At 40.4% G+C, this 22,337-nt stretch overlaps 1 protein-coding gene across 1 annotated transcript in view; it reads right to left on the bottom strand.

Annotated features, from left to right (window-relative positions):
• Positions 1-22,337, bottom strand: part of LOC109468951 (stabilin-2-like) — a gene marked incomplete at its 5' end in the record, with an annotated part of 114,023 nt that overhangs the window by 54,282 nt on the left and 37,404 nt on the right. Inside the window, 2 exons of the mRNA XM_019767328.1 lie at positions 12,087-12,283; positions 19,201-19,326. Of these exons, the coding sequence (XP_019622887.1) occupies positions 12,087-12,283; positions 19,201-19,326 (323 nt within the window). The remainder of the gene's footprint in view (positions 1-12,086; positions 12,284-19,200; positions 19,327-22,337) is intronic.

Genomic DNA, 22,337 nt, shown 5'->3' with positions numbered 1-22,337 from the left:
CTTATTGAATCAGTGACTGTCTCTGGTCTAGCTTCTGTAGCTGTGGCAATGGCCCTTGCATGCACAAGAAGAATGTAGTTATGGCCTACTGGGTAAGCATGCAAGCTTCGACAAGATTGAAGGTAGTACACTAGGGAACACGGGAGATGGGAAGATGTACTGTTACCACTAGGATACTCCCCAGATAAGTCCACCTGGAGGAGCACTAGGAACCACTGATGATCCAAATTAAATCAGTCCTAGCCTTGGGGCTTCTGGGTTCACATTACAGCGAGCACGGGTGGGAGTTCCCTTAAAACACTTTCCAGGCATTTCTCGTATTTCCAAATCAGTCCTATTTCCTCTGGAGTAATAAATCTTGCATTGTGGTTCAATTACTGAGGGATCCTTCTTCACAAAAGGTTTTGTTATCTACATTTCCGTACAGATTTCATCTGAAATGTTGCTGACAATGAATCGTATTAATGGATAAAAGTGTAAGGCATATACAGCAGATAAATGCTTTCCCAGCACAAAGCAGTAAAACAGCAGATTACTAAGAACAGCAGATGTGCACACTAATTTGACTAAATGGCATCATATGAGATTCCACCTGCAAACAAAGCTAAATCACAATCATCATTCTAGTCTTGCAGTATACAAAAGACAGCAGACGTCCCTTCTCCACCCAAAAAAACAACCACCTTCTGAATTGAATGGCTCTAATACCTGCATCTCATCCTACATGCCAGCTCACGATGTCACAGCATTTGGCAGTTAGATAACGCTGGATAATTGATAGCTGGGATACATCCGAACCCATCTGCCCACTGATGCGTGACATGATAAGATGACAAACATGATAAAAGTTGTCCCTCCTCTCATCCATGCACTGAAGGTTAAACTGTGCGAGATACAGACTGATTGCAATGGTGCAGAATAATCCCTTGGATTCAAGAACAAGCCATTAGCATGCAGAATGAAAGAAAATTGCACCTCCATACAAATTAATGGTAAGCCACACTTGCGATAGATCACATACTTTCAACCACCATCATAAAAGTATGCTTTATCTCAAATTGGATCTGAATGCATTGAATAGATAGATTTTTTTTGCTACATTGAGAGGTGTGGGGACAATTGCCCATATGTCAAACCAATTAGAATCCATGGACTATAAAGAAAATCTCCTGAGCTGTAATTATATCAGAGAATGAAAATAAACGAAGAAAACTAACTCCCTTCTCTAAATTTTTCTGTGCACTGCATTTAAATCATTATAAGCATTCTCTGCTTCAATCTCCAAATAAAGATTTACCCACAAAACAAAGTAAAAACACAGCATCATTTCTGAGGTACGTAGTTTTACTGCAGATTTAAAGCCACAGTGACCACAGGTGACAACAGTCGTCAAGTAAATCCTTGACACAGGAAGAGACAAATGATCTCCTAGTTTCTGACAAGGCCACATTGTCCACAGCAATGATTGTTGTATATCATGCATACAGGGTCAGCCTCCCTCAATCATTGCACTCGAAACCACTGTGGTAACATGTTAAGTACAGCATGCCATGTGGAGTCACACCCTCATTCTCTGTGAAGGGACTCAGGGACTAGGCAGCACACATTCTGCATGTACACTCATTTTTTGTGCTTTCCCCATACATTCATAACTTATCAGAGGTCTCAAAACCTTCAGCTAACAGAATACGAGAATGTCTGAAGGAAAAGTTGAGTTATGATAATAGCCTTCAAGCCGAGAACTATAATTCATGAATAACATATCAGTCTTGCGGCTACTTTCCATAACTGTTGAACACAGTGGTGCTTTTTTTTATCCATCCAATTATTCTACTTTATTATCCTAAAATTAGATTTAGATATAGAACTTACATATCAAGACTACAAAAATAGGTTTGCAAGCAAGATTCTAACTTTCTGCAAAGTAAAAGTTACCACAATGCTGGCTTGTACATTCCACTTTAAAACATCTTTTGACATCGTTCTTGAGACAATTCAGAGCTTCACACTGGCTACTGGCCAACAACAACCACTGAACAATGACATAAATGAGAGTAATGAGACCTTGAGAAGTCATTATACTGCACCCAGTACTAAACTATCCCCACAAGGTTTAGTAACACAGTAGAATGTATTGATCTCTTGACAACCACGTCCACAAGAGTCTCCGATATCGGTTGAAAAATCAAGCTGTCCCAGGGAGACATGAAGATGTCTCTCACCCTTCCATCCATCTACATAAAACAGTTACGAGGACTTCGATTTTGCGTGGGGTAAATGAACATCTTCTTTCAAACGCTGATTCCATCTGGTATCCAATTTCCCAAACTTTTTAAGCCAGCCTGGCAGACTTTGTGTGAGACTTGTCTTTTCCTTTGGAGGAAATTGTATTGAACGTTTATATCATAGAGAACAGGCTGTGGGTTTTGTTAAGGAAAATGTATGGGCATATAAAGAGTAGATTGTTGTCACAAGAGTCCCAACGGGCTTACATAGCCATCCCCCATTTCTAGCATTGTTATCATGTTTCACCTCAAATGACCTAACTACGAGTTCCAACTTGAATCCAAGAAAAGAAGGGAATTTATGAGGGATACACACTTAAGTATATCCAACTAGAACCCTTCTTTTAAACTGCTAGATCATAAGTCTGTGGAGAAATAAATCATTCTCACCACAACAATAGCGAATCTACGATCTGTGATTATAGCCAATGAAATGGAATTATACCATGCATTCATGGCAAGTTATTCATGTATTCATCTTCCTTCAGGCTTATCTATTACCATTTGTCCCCGAGTGAAAGACCTTTAGTCCTGTAATTTCATGGCTCTAAATAGCATTGACAGGCCTTATGAATAGATGGGCAGATAAAGCTGTCCCTGATTCAAACTGTATATTCATTACCAACATCAGAGTTAGCAGCCTGCTTGTGGGACACATGGGGGGGGGGCAGAGACAACAAGCATTTCAGGACCAGGGACAGGACCTTCTTCTATCAAAAAAAGTGAAAAGTGAAATTTATAGGAATAGTAGTCCTCTGCAAAACAAGGATATCAGTAAATAGCATCAGTCAAAACTTTTAATACAGCCAGTATGTATCCTTTCAGCACTAAGGACAGAGGCTAACTGTTACATGTACCGGTATATATATAATTCCTACATCTACCAGAAACACAGAATGCAAAATACAAGTTGTACCTATCCACTGCATTGCATATATTGTGGAGTTTTGTGTGACATTTGCTATATAGAGCAAAACCTCTTCAGTTGTTCAGGGACATTGTTATGCCAAACTTTGACATGTGTTTTAGCATTCAAACACCGAACACAATATGGTCTGACCTCTCGGGCGCCATTACAATCAACCAACAAATTTCATGCCTCTCTGAAGAATACCTAAACTTTGAAGAATACATGTATATCACATCAGTCCAATTCCGACAAATGACATTTGAAGGGTAGGCTATTCCCCATACTGCCAGGGCCACCACATAGGAGGAAACCTTTCCATTGGTGGGTGCAAAAGATGATGAAAATGGAAGCAAAGAAAACTAACAAGCCTGACATTTGACTTGCCGAGGTGACTGGAGAATGGAAGACTATTAAGATTTAAGAGTACCATTACCGTGCTCGTATGTCTGGAGAGAGATGTGACATGATTTAGGGCGACAGAATGCCAAACCTTGGCCTTTCTGCACAATCAGTGGTAGTTTTACTTGTTTGAACTTTCCAATGAAAACAGTGACAGTGGCAAAGGACACATGGCAATAAACTTAACAAGAGAAACGGCAGATCAACCAAACTAGACTGAACTGAAATTAGTATGCCATTGTAATGGTCCTGTTCTATTTAATCTTTAATCAGTTTTCGTGATAATATTCATATACAAGGCAATGTGAAATACTTTTCTAAAAGTACTGTTTGTTTTATCTATTTGTTTTTCTGTTACTGTTCCACTTCATATCTCATATACACTTCACCACTTGTTTCATCGCTCTAAAGTAAAAGCTGATGCAACAGGCAAAATTTAGTTGTTTTCAATAAAACAACATTTCATTCTGCGACTCTGCACTTGTGTCAGAAGTCAAATCCTTGGAGTCTGAACAGGAGATGTATGTTTAACCTCCTGGCTGACAGCTAGCCAGTGACTTCTCTCTCTCTCCAAGACTTTTTCATGAACTGTCTGACCTCAGTCCACAGCAAATCATTACCACTGGGTCCTGGAGCTATTTGCAGGGCGTATATATAGTTTCAGGGCCCATAACTGGTGACCTTCTGTAAAAGAAGCCTGACCCAGGGGGACCATTAGCCGCCTGGAGAAGCGCAGCTCACATTAGACCAATTGTCAGGCAATCCCTCCCTTTATCTTCAGTTGGAATCATCCCAGGGAGATGTTCCTTTAACAAAAAATCCAGGCCAAGGACATGGCAGCAGTTTCAACTGTCGGGTACATGTTGTGGAAAGGAAGAAAGAAGACATCAGCAACAGTTGATGGAGACTATGAGAAAGAAAACAAGATTTAGGGGGAGAGAATTCACAGCTGTTATAGGCTTTCATATTCTGTTCCCTTTTTGTGGTATAATGTAAGTGTAATAGCAGTTCTTGCGTTAAATATTGACATAATTCTACGACTCCAATCACTTTCGAGCCAAATGGGGCAGCGCAGGTTTCCACAGAGTCACAATCAATAACACCCAGAAACGGGGAACCAAAAATTAAATGCCGGCTTCTGCCTGGATCTTTGACCTTCACCCGAGGCGGCAATTTTCCCAGAACTCACTGTGCCTTCCTCGTGGGCGAAATCACAAGAGCAAACTGCTTCAAAGTCTTCTGGCTACCTTATGACTCACACAAGGGTGCCTCAACAGTAGTATTATATCCAGGACATGTACAGTGCCTATCTAGTTCTATGCCTGAAGGGGCCAGGGTTAGTATCAGGCATGGTTCTGGATACTGGATAGCATATCCAAGAAAGTAGATTTGTCCCAAGCATGGTTCTGAATAAAGCACAGTTCTGGATATACCCTGCAGTGTGACAGAACTAAGGACAAAGCAGGCAGTTTTATCCGATAATTAATTACGAATTCAAGTACAAGTACCAACTGTACAAGTACAGGTACAAGTTCAAAATGTGGTGGCAATGATTCCAGTCACACCTAATAACATAACGTGACTAAACCTAGAAGTAAAGGGAATATCGCATCAGTCTTTAACAACACATATGACAGAAGAAACTACCATGTATTAGCATACAAAAAGCCTTGCAAAATGACTACTGTTTCATAATTGAAGAAAGCCTGAGGCCTAAGATTTACAATCGATAGGAAATTACCACGGCTTTCCACCACGAGGGGTGCAAATTCAGACTGATGTTTATGTCTAAACCTTTAACGTCTCCCTTGGTCAAAGAAACTCGATACATTTTGTCTAACTGCTGGAACCTGCAACATCAATTGAAATGACTCGGAGAAGTTAATCACACCTAGAGAATACATGTAACGCTAACTACATGAATATTCTTCACACCCTTGTTTTAATAAATGAGTTATGTTGTCTTGATGAAAAATTGAGAGCTTCAAAGACTACAACAAATCTCTTCTGTTTCTGTCATTAAATCAATAAATGACTACTTTTTAGGTTGCTGAGGAAGGATCTTGACTAGAGCTGTGTACCTAAACAAATTTTAGGTACAGGTACAGGTACAGGTACACAGGTTTAGGTACAGGTCCGGACCTGAACCTGTACCTGAACAATTCGACCAATTTATATGCTCTTCTGAACTCCTTCAATAACAAAAAAACATAAATAAACTTGATAGTTAAGGTTTATTCTTTGTTTATGGCGAATGCTCAGATAAAATATAGGCAAAACTAAGATGTTTTTGTTTTCATGAACACACTGTCCTTACACAGGCACCCATTGTTAACCAGCTATTTAAACATTTGAGGTCACAAATAGGCATAAAATTGGTGTGGAATTGTTTAGGTACAGTACCGGTACTGAGGGATTAGGTATTTTGGACCTGTACCTAATCAATTTTTCCGGTACAGTATCGGTACTGCGTACCGGTACACAGCTCTAATCTTGACCATATTAATATCAAATATGCATCCTAATTGGCCTAGATGATTTGACAGGGAGATATTTCAACTGAGAATTTAACATCAGAAAAAGTTTGTGAAACTTTGCAGTCACATTTCAGCTTGTTTTACATCCAAGTTAGTACCCAATATTCCAATTTGTTAGGCCGTCATAGACAAGTCCTTGACACTGCTAATCAAACGTCATCTGGCATTCACAACTCCACAGCCATAAAGTGGGCAGCAGCGGCGGTGAAAAATTCCACCATAAATATCATCGTATTCTTCTTCACTTACTGGTAACAAGGCAGTAAGCCAGGCCTTTACGATCCAGCAGGATAAGACGCGGCTAATGGCCTCATAAATCGCCAGCCGCGGTAACATTCCGTCTTTACTGCCATTTCTCTTCCCATTCCTAATCAGCCCAACAGTCCCCATGGTCTCATTCAATGAGCCGAAATTGGGCAAACATTGCTTTCAGACTATGCTGACCATGGAGGTTCTCTATTGACTAACACAGGGGACGCAATCAGTCGTCTACTCAACTGTTGACAAATGTGGTGGCAATGATTCAAGGTTCTTCTAAAGTTATACCAATTAGTGGCAGCTCCATTGTACAGGCCATCAGACTTGGGCTGAATGTGGGACATTATGTGTAATGTATGACCACAGGTGCTTTGTTGCAACAGAAAAGGTAACAGCAAGTCTTAATGGTACGAATGAGCTGTGAATTCGAAACTGTGCAAAGTTTGCCATAAGCAACACTCCTAGCTTTTAGCTACGGGCTACAATGTAAATGCATGACAAAACATTCAAACAAAAGAAGAAAAATTGCCCAAACGTAAGCAAATGATAGAAGATAAGAAAAGAGCTAAAAATTCATTGCACAGCCCTTTTCTGGGTGCTGAAATGCCTTCACTTGATACCCTTCTTCTAGGCCCAGAAATTTATTGAGCACCCATCTTGTAGTTGACAGTTAAATTTAAAGCACAAAAGGGATTATCGGGGAAAGCCACACCTTTCCTTTGAAAAGTCATGTACAATGTATGGCCTTACCGGTTTGCCAACAGTTGAAACTATGGCCTACAGCTACTGTTATGTCTTAAGCATAGATTTGTCAGGTATGGTACATTTGTTTCACGACGGGCTGTTCTCTCGTAGTCACACAAAGCAATGAAAAGGAAACATCTGTTGAGACCTGCAATATTCAGAGGGGGTCAAATGGTCGAGTATTGTCTCTTAGTCAAAAATGAAAAACTGCCTTTTTTTAAATCTTTTTCGGGGGGAAAGGAAGAAGTATGCTGTATCCATCTGTAATCCTCCAGGTAAAGAGCTATATACAGCAGGTTGTTCCTCAGGCATAAAACAAATGCAGACTGAGGTAATCGATATCATCTCCCAACATTAAGAAAACAGGAGATTCAACTCAAAGGAGCCCCATCAGTCATGATCCTTCAGGGACTGAGGCATTCCTTAGTATGATTTCTGAAAACCTCTGGGACTTTGTCATAAGAAGCCTGACTGCTGTAAGTGACATCTGTGATCCATGTGTCTGCCAGGTGTCTCAACAGTAAGCTGCCTTGGGAGGGAGTCTTAATGTTTTGTCACTTGAGGTTTTAGATGCAAATTACACGACTGTAGCAAACAGGTTTTAATGGATAATTTACTACCAATTTTCATTATAAAATACTGCAATACATTTCTTAATAAATCAATAAACAATAAAGAAAGCAAATCATCTTGGGATACATAAATATCTTTAAGTTGGCTACAAAATAAGAAAAGAGGAACAAATTTTTCTTGGCAATGCCTTAAATACATGTAGTGTAGATTGCAGTACAGAATCTTGATGACATTATCTATAGTCCACAACAGTTATCCCAAATGTGTTCTAACTGCCCTTTACAGTTAAACATTTCAGATTGATTCAAACATTAAGGCATTCAGTTTCTTTTAATCCTTGTGAAATGGCCCAAATAAGGCCATGACATCTATTTCTTTGCTTTTGAAAGTTAACAGTGCAACGGCAGACATGGCAGATGATGAAAACAAAGACTGAGGAAAACTAGTCCGACTACATTCACTCCTGACAATGCATGTACATGTACCAAGATATACATCGTATTACTATAAGAGACTGAACCTGCAGCTCAGGATTTATCTCTTCAATCCGAAATCCTTCGCATTGAATAGGTGTCGCCCGAAGCATGCAGTACAGTGGTTTACATGATCACATACCATCAGATTTATGTGCGAACGTGGGCGTAGAATGTCACATGGACACCACAAGCACCACCACAGGACGCAGACGTATGGATACTGCAGCCCCCCACATGAGTGATAAACCAAGCTAAAGTACAACCCTCTAAATCACCCGTGCTTTAAAAGGCTTGCTTTCTCAGCACTACTTGAGGCAGACCTTTACATCAATAGGAACATGCAGAGACTTGAAGTAGCCTAGGGCCTCTTACATCACTCTTGGAATAGCCGCCTTGTTCCTTTGATACTCTAAATCCTCGCTCTACAGCTATGATAAAATACTATGGAATATCTTGGCAGGTTGCTGAGAGCAACTGCAAAATGTAAGAATAGCAAGATTATGTGACTACATGGAGTAATCTGTATATGATGTATTGTTTCTATGGTATCATGGCTTCAAACTTCTCTATGTGACTTAGCCTGCTGCCTACGAAGCTGGTGTGTAACATCAAATGGAAGTTATACAGTCTTGACCAATCCAGATTCAGAATGGCATTTGAAGTCTTTTTTAACTGGCAGGGATCAAGACATTACCTTCAACCTCTATCTTAGTTCTATCGCAGCGTAGAAATGTTTTTCTTCCGCCTATCCGTCTTACTTCAAGATCACCGAGTAGGAATCCTTACAAATCCAGGTATCCTTCCTCATAAAATTAGATCTCAGGCAATGCATGAAATTGGAGTTATCTACGAGGCGCGCGTTCCACTACGAAAGGCTCTTTTTATCCCCTCAGCGATCCAGGGCTGGCCTGGAGCCTGGCCAATCTCTTCAACTGAACCGGGATCAACACCTCCTGTATAAACCTATAATTGATATATTCTTCATTCTGGAACGAGGAGAGTCAGTGATGGATTGCCAGTATTTGTGAAACGGCGATTAGAGTCGTGAAGCACAGCTCCGACAGCGCTGCCAGAGATAAGCCCGTTTTATATTGCAAACTACTTCGAGGAGAGGAAATTTAAGATAACTTTTTATTTCCATCCATAAAAGTGGGCCAGGTGGGACTACGTTCAATATTCTGGCTTAGCTCCTGCTGCACCTATGCCATTTCAAAATCTATTACTTTTGCATTTTGCTGTGATATCTCATATAAATTTGATCCTTTCATTGAAGATGACAGATTATATACAACTACGGGGCTCCAGATACCGTAAAAATACATAAAGCTGCTACATTTTTTAAATGTAGACACAGTTTTTTTCCCAACCATGTTTGGACATACTTGGTAATCATGACAGTCTATGCATTTAGTTTTCTCTGTATTTAAAGTATCTGTGAGATCTTATTAAAAGCATTTTAAGCCCTGATCATGATACTCTTAGCCAACTCCACATTGAAAAGTTCTAAGAAACTTTCAATTCCAATAACTGCCACCTCAATCCTTCCACCTGGCATTGACCAATTGCCCTGTAGTTATTATGGGGCAGGGGTCTGGCCCGGCATGGCAGGATGCCCAAAGGCAGCCATTACATCGACTGAAGGAATGGTATGGAGGTGTGTGGAAAACAATTTTCCACATCTCCAGAAGGCCTTTTAATATATCTTGACTTTGCTTTCTTTGCAAAACTACCATGTGTCTGAACAAAATCTGGAATCATCTTTGAAATGCGGCACAAAAACTCTGTAATAATCCAAAAGGCTTTGCATAAAACATGGCTCTGATCATGACATGTGAATGGTACATGTTGGTATGTGATGAAGATTTTCCAAGGCACATTTCTTTGGGAAACTTGTGTCTGTCTGCATTATCTGTATCACCCACAAGATGTGTGCCAATCGAGATAACGTTATCAAACACAGCTCTTCTGACACTGTCACAATTTTATGAGTTTGCCACAGTCGGTGGCTGATAAATAGCATTGGATAAGTTGAATGTATTGTCACATTTTGGTTAAGAGGATACCATTACGGCTGTCTAGTATATCATCTCTCACATTATGCACTGTCACATCATGCAGCGTAGTGCCAGAGTTCGATAAAACCATGGCGTCGCACAACAGAGGTGTTTTATCATTGATGAATAAATCATACTATGATGCATATGGGGTTGCATATTTTGAGACCTTTAATTTATTGGGCTGTCCTTCCCTGAAGCTCAAGATGTCAAACTGGGAATCAGTATACAGTACCCTTTTGCAACCAGAAATGCTGACATCATCAGAATGTCATCTTAATGCTCAGGTTTGCTTGTATTTCTTTCCTTTTCTTTCTACCCTGAAAGTTTGTAGTCTTAAAGGTTTAAGTACTCCAAACAATCTTAAGATTAGTGAAATGAAATGAAAAGAAGCCAGTAGTATGGCTCAAACTTTTCAAATCAGAATGTTCTTTTAGAAAAGAGCATTACTGCAGAGATTAAATCATTTTTGTCAGATAGATAGAAAAAAGATGGTACTGAAATTTACATACACTGTAGTACATTAGACTCTTACTAAAGCTGATAGAAATCTTTATAACAATTCATAAAAATTCTCTTCATCAAATTTTAGTCCATATCCCTAAACATGGTGGGTAAAGGCCCATACATTGATGCACCACTTGCTATGCACATTGACCATTAATACAATCAGTCAAGGGGTCAGTTTGGAGATGGACGGTGACCAAACGTCCATTCTGGGTGGAAGCAAACGAGGTGGATGTCAAAAGGGCAGGTATAGGATGGCTCAGGTCGTTAATCAAATCTGTTTTGTAATAAATGGAGTAGAACAACACGTTCTGCTAGGTGACAGGTGGTTATATGTGACATGACCAGCTGCCACCACATGCCGACTTTTTAACTGCTTGGATTCAACTTTTACCTCATGGCAGTGTTTCCCTACCCATTGGACAACTAAATGTAGCACAAGCACTAGAACTTGGATAGATTTGAGTCCTACTAGTGTCCTAGTCTAAAATGAATTGCTGCAATGAAAAGAAGTCACCTCTGCAGACTTATGTCAAAAGGTGAGAAAGGTATGGTGCAAACCGTTCATCACATCTTTCTTTATGGTTAATGGGGTACAACGATATCTTTTTTAAAGAAGGTAGTAGATTCCCACCCTTTGGCATCTTTGGCACTCTCCTCCTAATGGCTCACTTACACTTTAAGTCTGAAGAAAGCCACTGGCTGGAATAGACTCTGAAGAAGTCGACATCTTTCCAAGAAATTGGAGCCCAGGCCATTCCGTGTCCGCGCCCCATACTGCCTCTAGCTATCCATCCTTATACACTATTAAGCACCCAAATGCGTGGTGCTAAAATCGATGTGCGTGATAACCTCGTTATTTACACCTCGTGGCTGCACATGCAGGTGTAACTGCACCCGACGGATGGCGAGAACAGTGTGCTTCGGTCTCACAAGGCCCAGGCTTACCTGAGCATCACCGCATCAGGATCAATAGAAAAGATCCCTGTTTGATAGGAAGATCAAGTAGTGTCATCTTGCCATGCCTGTGTTCCAATCTGTCAGTATTACCAGCATCATGACATTATTATGTCAGTGGTTGCTCAGTCGGTCATTTCGCTGACACCTGCTATTGACTAGCTACCACCAAAGTTGAGTAATTAGTTCTGTGCTGTTTTGGGGTAGTGCAATCATCTTGGTGCTATAAATAGAGTCATAAAATAGGATCACATTAGACGTTCAGCCTTGCCGAACAAAATGGCTGATTTATCAAAATCAAATGCAGCTTTCTCTTGAGGAGCTCACGAACATCACAGCTCATCAACAAAAGGTTAATTCACAAAAAGGCTAATTAAGTGCCTCACCTTTCCCGGCGCGTCGTAAACACAGACAGTTGAGTTGGTCGGACATCCCCCAAAGTTGGTTTGGCATGGATCAATGGGCAGACAGACGCGACCGTCGCCGCTGTAGTTTGGTCTGCACTCACACCTGTGCTGGTTAGGGCCTGTGTGGATACAGTCAGCCTGAGGGGCACAGACTGCCTCCAGACAGGGGTCGATCGCTGTGGATGGAAGCAAAGACATGATATAAGAACAAGTACAAGGCCTGTGTAGACAATGGCAATACTTAACATCTATTGGTTAGGGCCAGTTTGTACAAAGTCTGTCTGAGGGGCACTGCCTTCAAACATGGGTCAATCGCTGTGGACGGAAGCAAAGACAGGATATGAGAAGAAACCCTGTGTACACTACACTACAGCAACAGCTATGGGGCACACACTGCCTTCAAACCGAGGTCAATCGCAGTAAATGTAAGAAATTAAAAACATGACATTAGTAGAACAAACCTTGTGTACATTGATCTACCATATTTGATATCCATTCTATCTATTACATGATCTTATTGAACAAGAAAACATAAAAATCTAGAATCTAGCTACTTACTTTAAAGAATCAATGCATGTATGAAATCGTACACTGGAACTTATCCATAAGTCAAACAACAATAACTTCAGCACCACAGACAAAACCTGCCAGACAACAAAAGATAAAGTCTGCACTTGAACAATGTATTTCCCCCATCAATAACTTGAGCTTCATAACTGAAAGATCAGCTTCATGGATAAGAATACACCCACAGCATTAAACAGCCTTGTAAACCTGTGCCTGTCTCAACGGGAATTGTCTGCGTGTCTGGAAGACGTTTCAGCACCGAGGATGAGACTAATCTTCATTACCAGATGACAGAGTAATGACTGCTAGATTTACTTCTGACAAGAAATGCATGCGGATATCATACTTTAAGTACATAAAACAACTTCAGAAAGTTTGTGATTGCCTCCCTAATAACTGGCTCACAGAAAGATGAGGCAGCAGCGATTAATCAACCACCGCTCTGAAACAAACGAGTCGTTTATCTTGTGCTGGTAAAGTTGTCCCATTTTCAGAAGCCGTATCCTGTTTAACACAAGCTATACAGTAATGTGAGACTTAAGTCTACAATGTATAAATCTTACAAGCTTGCCATGTAATTAAAAACTTTGCCTGCATGCAGAGCACTTCTAGCTAAGAAAAGTTTTCAAAGTACACACTGCTGGTTGTTGTGCATTAATGTATCACACTGATACACAAATGAGTCCCATTGAAGTGGATCTTTTATTGCCATAGGGTCAATTGAATGTGCATAATCTTCCCCTGCAAATGCAATTGCAGGAACAAATGTGAAACTAGGAGCTTTCATTAGTAACACTTCAAAGCTTTTGAAGGGCTGATGGTTGCTTGGGTACATACAAGGTCCAGGTCTATCCTTTTATTGGAAATATGATTTTCAAAACATTACAAGCAAAGATTCCTTATTTTCCCCAAGAATAAACAAAACCTAAAAGTAGGTCATACTCCCTATTGATAAGAAGCCCTGGCCCAAACAAAGGTCACATCTTGAAAGACCTTTCCAACTAATCAATCAATTTCCCTCTTTAAAGTCCTTTACATCTATCATTACAGATTCACACCAGGCAATTCAGCCATCTCATGACCTAATTCACCACAACTTGCTGACTATTCAATCATGCCTGAAATAATGTGGGTCAGATGGATTCAATTCTGAAATGGCATTCATCTGAAGGAGTCAAACAAATAAATCCTTATTCATCAAGATTTCTCTCCTCACTCATGCAAAGAGTAATGCCTTGATCACATTGTAAGTAAGAACTAAGAGGATGCAACTACCTAGGGTAGCTTAAAACAGGACCACAATAGGAAAAAAGAGAAAGAGAGCTGGCAAAGTAATGTCTAAGATGAGAGCACAGTGAAATGAGACCTTGCAGAGATGAGGTATAGATGAGAGGGGCACAACAGCTAGCAACAGACAAGAGACAATGGTAAATCTAGGTGATTGCCCACACCAGTATACTCTGAAATGCGACAATAATGCAGTGATGATGACCTTTGCAGAAAATTAAATGGCAGTTTTCAGCCAATCAGAGCTAGAGACATGAGTGTACATCTTTAAGACTGGATGATTGGATTAGTTTCCTCCAACCTTGAGATCTACTGGCATTATAAAACATGCGTGGACTGAAACGCACGTCTGAAATTGAAATGGCAGCAACTTCCTTCCATTAAATCTAGCCTTTCAATATGAGGCAGTCGTGTGCATTTAAATCTAAAAATACAACGTAAAAGGTATAGGTGAGCTGTGTATAAACATTTTATCATGCCAAATGCATTGGATACCAGGAAAATTGCTGGAAAAAAGCCCGCATGAATTGGTTCGCTTCGCAGGAAATGCGTTTGATCGGAGGTCACGCAACCGCCGAAATTGCAGGTTCGATTGCCCAAGCATTCTCTGGAAAGGCAGATTACATATGCCATCTCTGTGCATTAATATCCCCCGAGAAATTCCACAAGACAGGTTGACACCCTTGAATTGAAAACAGGCTGATGAGCATGTGCCCTTGGGACCTAGTTATCGCCCAAGGCAAACCATGTTCAACTTCAAGCACATTCTTTCACTCAAAGTTTCCACCCTTGGGGTGAAGAGAGGTGCCAAATGAACAACTGGATGATTGCCTAATTAGTAATTAGATCAAATTCAAGTTTCCTCTGTCGACTTTTCAATTGGCAAGAACTGATTTAACTGGATAGGCATACTTCACCAGGTATTGGACAGCTTGCCAAGCAATCTTTTTTTTTCACCAGCAAGTTTCTTATTATGATAACTTTTTACTTGAAGTTTCAATTTCATATCTGCAAATTGCAGGTTGGTATTTTGAGCCATGGTATCAAGTTTTGAGGTTTTGCCTGTCCAATACCTGCTGAAGTATCTAGTATCTAGTCAGTAACTGCAAAACAGTATTTTCTGTGGTCCTTCCACACTTCTTCACACACTTATATAATCACTTGTCTTCAAGTCCTGTTCGTCATTTCATGCTCAAGTTGATACCACAAAGCTTTCTCTCTGGAGGACACAAATTACACTTCATTCTGTCAAACTGGAACATACAGGAAGTTGGAGCAGTAAGCCTTTAATTCTGCTCCTAGGGAAATCACAGGACTAATAGCCCAGATAGACAATGATGGTTCGAGGTGAGCTTGACCTATCACATTCACAGCAGCACCATAGCCTCATGCAGTCAGACTCATGACAGTAATACGTGGTAAATTCCAGTTATTACTTTCCGTGGCGTCGTGAAAGAAGAACAGATTCTCCTCCTCTGGGGAAATCACGAAAGCGCTCAGTTGTTTTACAATTAGTGATAATAACTGAAGAGGTGACGATATAATTTGTCTCAGACAGCTGTTTCCGCAGTAACAAACTTGGCCCCACGCCCGCTCATTCTTCATTTTAACACCTTAGTCATGACATTGAAACTGGGACATTAAATCTGGGGAGGTGGACTGTGTTTGGGCCATTAAATCTTTCTGCAGCTGTGATACTCATGAAAGGGGTAGCTAAATTTGGATCCCGTTTTTAGTACAGGAGATAGTTTTATGGTCTATCTATATGAGGCAAAGGATGCAACACCTGAGACACAGTTTACAACTTTGGACCATTCCATTTCAGCAATTAAAAAGGGAACTTTTGAAGAAGTAGTGTTATATGATAACATATGAATTACATCCCAAATTTCTGGTAGAAAAGGTATATTAAGTATTGTATATACCTCACCATCCAAAGAGTAATCATATACCATTATCTGCTATTTCTTGCTTCCACCCCCTTCTGCTGAACACCATCTGCAGTTCATGGTTCTCTCATTATCAGCCGAACACAGTCCACCTCCCCAGTGTAACCAATATCTGCTCCACAGTCTGGTCTTTCCACAATCTTGTAGCTAATCTGAGGCGCTGCCCCAGAGTAGAGCAAGCAGAAAATTGGTTATTACCGCCTCACAGATAAGGCACACCTACAAAATTGGTGAGGAGATAAGCTCCATTATAGGCTGGTATATCCATCCTATTCTAGCTCAGGCTTGCTCCTCTCATTGCTTCACTACAGGATAGCCTGGCACCCATCCTTATTTAAATGTCTGGCACTTCTATCATCATTTATTTTGAATATGACATATTTGCTTAGCCTATCTAGGTGCCATCCTACATGTATTTGCATACCAGGACTCCCATACTCATGCCATAGCGCCATCCTATTTGTATTCCGGGGCCCCCGTACTCGCACTCTAAAAATATTTTTAGGTAAAACTGGGTCTAAACTAAATGCCTGCCGTTCAACTCTGAGCCAATCAGACTTCTCTCGTGTATCTCACTAGACATCTAAATGCCAATTACTCTATTCCCAGCCAGACTATATGGCAGTGTGCCAGGCTATCAGGCATCCTGCACTAGAATAGGATGGATACCTGGCCTAGGCTAGTGCCATTTTGGGTTCAGGTCATTCCACACAACTCTCATCAAATGGACCTGTCCTTGCTGGGAGGTAAAGATGCTGCCTGCACACTGAAGTCAGGTGGTAATTACATTTCTTATCAATGCCCAGACATCAATATAGGTCAGCAGAAGGAAAGACAGGTCTTATATTACTTGTACTGGTGGACATCAGAATTGGACCACAGGGTGTCATATCAGAGATGCCTGACAAGAGAATCGTGCCTGAGAACAGGAGCCAAGAAAGATGCCCAAACAGCCATGCCATGCCACTGATCTTGTGCCCTTGGGAAAGGCACTTTACATGACTTTCCTCACTTTGCTCAGGTGAAAACGAGTACTCTAATTGTTCTTTGTGTTGGTGGCAGCATGAAAATAAGTTGAAAAACTTGAGTGTGCCTTCACCATGTCCACAGAGAGAAAGAGGATCTAAGATATGCATGGAAGATATTATAGACAATTTTTTGGGTTATTGAATACCCAAATGGCATGTAACATGGAGATGCTGTGATGCCAGTGAGCAACTTAGTTGGAATCTTCCCACAGGGATATGTTTTACAATGTAATCTAATCCTTGGGTCTGCACTGTTGTATTTCTTCAGTAAAGATGCCTTTGCTGCCAAAATCCATTTTGCTTTGCTCTCCTTTTATTTGCCTTTACGATCTGGCAAGCAACAATGAAATGTTTACGGCCTCAGTCCATTTCATACAAATCTTCTACTTTTGCTTTGCTTTCTCAGGCATGGAGGAATATTAAGAAAGCCACCACCGTGCCTAGGAAATGATGGGAAAGACACTGACACTGGGTGAAGGGTTAATGACATACAATTATCGGAGGGTATTGAGGTGCAAAACTCAATCTACCCCGATGCCTTGATGGTTAACTTTCCCATTAAAGGCTCACCTTTCCCAAAGAAATGAGTTTTGCAGATAAACGAGAGGCCATTGTGACTGCAGGTTCATTATCCAGATTGACCAGCTTGAAGATAGACATACATGAATGGGAGAGGATAGAATGGTTGGCTAGAATGGTTGGCTAGAATGGTCACATCCATCATATGAACCCAAACTGGAGGCATTTTTGGAATGTCCATGAAAGTGTCCTGCAAAACCTACCTGTCTTGTTATGGAAATGGCTGTCTTTGATCCATGTTGGTGGTTGGTTCTGTCACAGCCTGGAAATGGCTGAGTGAATGGTCTACTCAGTGTATTTTCTAGAGTACTGGGCAAGATGAACCACCTCCTAAAACTAAAAGCACTAGTCTAATCATGTTGATAACAGTCATGAGAAAAGGTACTATCATGGGAACTGAACTTGTGTTACTAGACCAACAGGTCTTTGGTCTTTGTCTGGCAATGAAGAAAAGGGACTCCTTCAGGAACTCCTTGTCTTAAGTCAGCAAACTTGAGAATGTCTAGTCAGCATACTTCAAAATTGTGGCCAAGACAAACCAATCCATGAAGATACATGTACACCCTATCCATACATGCCATTATAGACGGGGTGTAGATCCATAGATCCTTGACCAATGTCTGGCAAACAGTAAGGATCCCTGAGCTATATCACCTGCAGACATCTTCAGACCCAATGAGCTCCCTGTCTGGTCAGCGTACTTGAGAGTTATGGCCAAGACAAACCATTTCCTGAAGACACTAATCATGTAAGAGTCATAATGCTGGGTAAGGTCAATATAAAACTTGTGTTACCAGTTGCATAGATCTTTCACCTGTGTCTAATAAAATAACTCTATGCTCTAATCTTCAGGCTACCTATACAGCTCCATGTCTAGTCAGTATACTAGAGAAATCTGGCCGCCAAGACAAACCATTCACCCTCAGACATCTTCCAAAGCTCCTTGTCTAGTCAGCATACAGCAATACAACTGTGGCCAAGACAAACTATTCCCTGTAGTCACTAATCATGGAAGAGTCATGACCCACTGGACTTACCGATTCTATAGATCTTTGACCAGGGTCTGACAATGACTGACAATCTCTGTGCTATTACCTTAAGGCTTCTTGAACTTCTACAACTCCCTTAAGTCCCCATCTAGTCAGCATACTTGAGAATTGTGGCCAAGACAAACCATTCCTTCAAGACACTAATCCTGTTAGAATCATGAGCCACTGGACGTGTGTTACCAATTCCATAGATCTTTGACCTGGGTCTGGCAATGAATGACAATCTCTGTGCTATCACCTTAAGGCTCCTTGAACTTCTACAACTCCCTTAAGTCCCTGTCTAGTCAGCATACTTGAGACTTGTGGCCAAGACAAATCATTCCTTGAAGACACTAACCATGTAAGAGTCATGAGCCACTGGACTTGTGTTACTGATCCCTATAGATCTTTGACCTGGGTCTGACAATGAATGACAATCTCTATGATATCACCTTAAGGCTCCTTGAACTTCTACAACTCTACAACTCCCTTAAGTCCCTGTCTAGTCAGCATACTTGTGGCCAAGATGAACCAGTCCCTAAAGACACTAATCATGTAAGAGTCATGAGGTAAGGTCAAGACCGGGGCTCTTCAGAAGTGGGCAGATGCAGTCTAATGGAAAAACAGGCCAGGCGTGACCGCCGGGGGTACTTACGCAGACAGGAGTTTTTGCCGTCACCATGGTAACCGGGCAGGCAGCGACAGACCAGTCCTTCACCCTGAGCCTGCTCCACACATCTCCCGAACTGGTTGCAGTCCAGAGCGTCGCAGTGAGGCAGCGCTGGAATGACACAGAGGATGAAGAGGTTAGGCAGGCTGAGGGGGTCAGGTCGCTTGTGAAACGTACATGACGACCTCGCTAAGTCTGTGGCTCTTTCATCTTAAGGTCAACTGTCAGTCAAAAGTCAGTCCAAAAGTTTGCGTACATGTAGCTGAAACTTGAGACAACTTTTGGTGGCTCAACTTCAACTTTTGAGCCACAAAGTGCTGGCAACATTGAAAGTTTCTATAGTGCAGAAAATTAAACCACTTAACGTGAACAGTACAAGGGTTAATGATACAGTTAGTGATACTTTTCTATCTGTTTTTAAAAGGTGAAAAAATGTTTGTCACTTAACCAGATTCACTGTCAAGCATTAGTCAAAAAGTTTGTACAACTTGTATACTTCAGAAAACTTTTTGAGCCTCAAGAATATAAATAGTACTGACTATTTTATTAACACATTAATAAGTCTATTCTCCGCAATTCCAGACATTCATATCTACTGAAGATGTTTCCTTCAGGCATAAGAAGCGTCTAGAAATCCCATTATATCCCGACTTCATTACTTTTACATCTGTCATCCAGATGTATATTACTTCAGATAGGCAAGTCTTTCCCCATAAGGTCCATCAAGGCATCCGGGCTTATCGCATCAAAGAGATACTGCCAAAAGAAAGAACCCCTCAAATCATACTTGTTATCAATAATTTAATCCTGTCGTATCTACCTGATATGCTCTCATCTGTGCCTTACTACTTTTGACATGCTAGTCTTTTCCCATAAGGTTTATGCAGTTTTGAGCAGGCATCTAGGCTCATCATATTAAAGAGATACTGCCAAAAGAAAGAACCCCTCAAATCTTACTTGTTATCAATAATTTGATCCTGCCGTATCTATGTGATATGCTCTCATCTGTGCCTTACTACTTTTGACATGCTAGTCTTTTCCCATAAGGTTTATACAGTTTTGAGCAGGCATCTGGGCTCATCATATTAAAGAGATACTGCCAAAAGAAAGAACCCCTCAAATCCTACTTGTTATCAATAATTTGATCCTGCCATATCTATATGATATGCTCTCATCTGTGCCTTACTACTTTTGACATGCTAGTCTTTTCCCATAAGGTTTATGCAGTTTTGAGCAGGCATCTAGGCTCATCATATTAAAGAGATACTGCCAAAAGAAAGAAAACCTTATATCCTACAGGTAATTAATTTGATCCTGTCATATCTACGAGATATTTTCTTATATGCCTTACTATTTTTGACATGCTAGTCTTTCCCCAAAAGGTCTGTCCAATTTTGAGCAGACATATGGGCTCTGCCATCATATGAAAGAACAGGGAAAGAGCCCTCAAATCTTACAGGTAATCAATTCGATACTCTTCATGATATCCTCTCATTTTTGGCTTATTACTCCAGACATACTTGTACGTGTATGATTGTATGGTCCATCGGATCTCCTTCAGGTTTTGTACATTGCAACAACTTGATGCTACCAATCTTCTTTTGACAGACAAAAAGGTCCTCAGATTCTTAAGATAATGACATCTGAATTCTGATCCTTCTATATCCACATCGTATCCTCTTCTGTGGACCTGATTCTTGGAGACGGACTCATACAAATTAACTCTCTTTGGCTACGCAGAGATATCTCTATGGAGTTAATTCCCATAACCCCCTTCACAGCCCTCAGGGTGTCTTATCTGAGTCATTGGTTGGAAGAAGTTCACAACTTAGGGGAATTGCTCAACTACAAAATGCTTACACATGGCTGGTCACCTATGTAGAGCGTGAAGTACGTGTACATGTATACAGATGAGTAATATAAATAACTGAAGGGAAGGTTCAGTGTCGTGCATTACCAATGGAATAGTTCAAGTATTCACAACTTTATCACAAGTGTCAAGAAAGATTTTCCAAGTACCAAAATCAATTAATACTGAAAGAATTATCTATAGAAACTCCACTCTGTAGCTTTCATTGGTAGCCATCATGGTGACCATTATAACTCACAGTATGCCTTGATGATATTCTACTTCCATAGGGAAGAAAATATAGCCAAAAATGTGGAGATAATTTGACAAGATTGATAATTTCTTCAGCTTACCTCTGCCTAGTAAATTATTATTAACTGTCATATTAGGAAATTAGAATGTTAAAAACACGAGTTAAGGAGCTTTCCATATCAAAAACTTTTCCACATAGAGTTTGTTACGAACACTTGTGAATATACCAGTACTACCGGTAACATTACAAACACATTTGTTATATGTCACCACTGCATACAATTGTGATGGAAGTTGACAATAATCCAACTTTAAACAATCTAATGTACATCACATTGGCAATGTCAGTTGCTTTCAATAACACCTTTAGCCTCTGCCAATACAGTGATTACACTTTCTGTCATCATAATGGCTTTGCCTTTACTTATTATCTACATTCATTCTAATCATTTCTACATTTGAGGCTGCCTTCCCGACACGTTTCAATGTTACCGATGGTGAGTTACTGCTGATTGTGTAATTGCACACAAACAGCCCCACCTGCGGTACAGTGTAAATTACTGCAATATCAAACCAATCTCATGACATTTTCCCAATATAGTTAGTGTTATGATTACCTGCCATAAGCCATCACCATAATTTTTGTGTCAATCAGACTTTGGGGAATGCCAAACTGATATTCCTTTATTAGTTTTCCTTCTATTATCAAGGAATTGGACGCCATGCTTTTAAATTAACATCCTTTGCACTTGTCTTTTAATATGACTCTCAGATCTTATTTATGTTCGGCCTTTTTTTCAGTGCAAGAACTTCAAAGGAATCTCCAAACATGATAAAGCAAGGCAAAGTGTCCTTTTTCACTGAAATCAATAACTTCAATCAATAACAGATGTAACTTTACATCAGAGCTTCTCTTCAAGCTGAAATCGCAAAGCCACCAGAAGAATTACAAAGTTTACACAAGAATCATTTCATATTTCATATTTTTGATATTTTACAAGTTGTTTGTAGTGCCCAAGGA

This window comes from Branchiostoma belcheri, unplaced genomic scaffold, assembly GCF_001625305.1.
Source record: "Branchiostoma belcheri isolate BF01 breed outbred unplaced genomic scaffold, Haploidv18h27 scaffold10, whole genome shotgun sequence".
NCBI lineage: Eukaryota > Metazoa > Chordata > Leptocardii > Amphioxiformes > Branchiostomatidae > Branchiostoma > Branchiostoma belcheri.
This window is presented reverse-complemented; position numbering and strand designations above follow the sequence as displayed.